This window comes from Fulmarus glacialis, unplaced genomic scaffold (genome assembly GCF_000690835.1).
Source record: "Fulmarus glacialis isolate BGI_N327 unplaced genomic scaffold, ASM69083v1 scaffold17729, whole genome shotgun sequence".
Taxonomy (NCBI): domain Eukaryota; kingdom Metazoa; phylum Chordata; class Aves; order Procellariiformes; family Procellariidae; genus Fulmarus; species Fulmarus glacialis.
The window spans coordinates 13,458-14,662 of NW_009231575.1; the positions used below are offsets into that span (position 1 = coordinate 13,458).

Sequence of the window (1,205 nt, forward strand, 5' to 3'; positions counted from 1 at the left end):
AGCTGAAAAAAATACCCTCCAGATACGTGAGATGCTACCACGTGCGTGAAATATGTAGGTCGCTTCCAGAGGCTGGGGCTCTCCTGGCAGCACGGTCCCCTGCCAGGCTGGGGTCTCTGGGACAGCTCTGGTCTCCGCAGACACGGGCTTTGGGTATTAGCTCTGATTTTGACCCATCTGAGGTTATGGGGAATCCGATGAGAGCAGCTTTGGCTCAGCGTCCTGGCTTTTGCTATGGGACCTTTAGTTTTCTTAGCACCCCAAATCTAGGTGGTTCCTCATGTCCCTGGTGAGGTGTTCTAGTGCCCCTGGAACTTGTCCAGGTGGGTTGGAGGAGGTCTCGCGTTCCCCCATGAGCAAGGAGGGGTGGTTGGGGACTACACGGCTGGAGGGAGCAGTGCGGAAGGAGGCTACGGATGGTCACCAGGGAGGAGCACAGGAGGGGAGGAGATGGTTGGCAGGAGGCAATGGGATCCTGACAGAAAACCAGCAGCCACAGCCCCAATGGCATCTCCTGGGGGGTCACCCCTGGGGGTGTGCACTCCTGCACGTGGCTTGAGATCGTCATTTGTTTTTTTGCAGGACGGCATTGTTGTTGGTGCTGGAGCTGCAGCAAGCCCTTAGACAAGCCGCCTTGTGGTCCTACAAGGTAAGCCTTGCCTTCATCTAACACCTTTTCCGTCTTCTCCTTCCAGAACAGCTTGTGCTGGGAGCCCACAAAGAGCTGTCCCGGCGCTGGGACGCCGACTACGATGCCTTCGTGCTGCCCTTGCTGGACGAGCAGCAGCCGTGCTACGTGCTGTACCGCCTGGACAGCCAGAACGCCCAGGGCTACGAGTGGCTCTTCATCTCCTGGTCCCCCGACAGCTCCCCGGTGAGCACCGCGCCGGGCTGTGACACCCCGGCGTGGGGACACGGATGTGCTCTGGGAGGTGGAGGCGGAGGGTGGAGGAGATGCTGGCCAAGTGGACTTTGCGCTGGGGCTGAGGAGGAGCGTTCACACCCTCCATCACTGTGCCTGGGTTAAGAAGAAGTGGAGACCGCTTTGGGGATGGGGGAATTTTTTAAGACGCAGTAAGATACACTGGGACTGTGTCTCTGTCCTCTGCGGCGCTGTGTGAGGAGGTGGAGGGACTGGGATGTAAAGGGGGGAGCGGTATGGGCCACGGGGCCGGGGTGGAGGTGTCCCACCATGGGACATCGCT

At 59.5% G+C, this 1,205-nt stretch overlaps 1 protein-coding gene across 1 annotated transcript in view; it reads left to right on the forward strand.

Moving 5' to 3' along the window:
* The window catches only part of LOC104081771 (twinfilin-2-like), a gene marked incomplete at both ends in the record, with an annotated part of 4,423 nt that extends 3,549 nt beyond the window's left edge, over window positions 1–874 (forward strand). Inside the window, one exon of the mRNA XM_009584635.1 lies at window positions 696–874. Coding sequence (XP_009582930.1) covers window positions 696–874 — 179 coding nt within the window. The remainder of the gene's footprint in view (window positions 1–695) is intronic.
* Window positions 875–1,205: the final 331 nt, after the last annotated feature.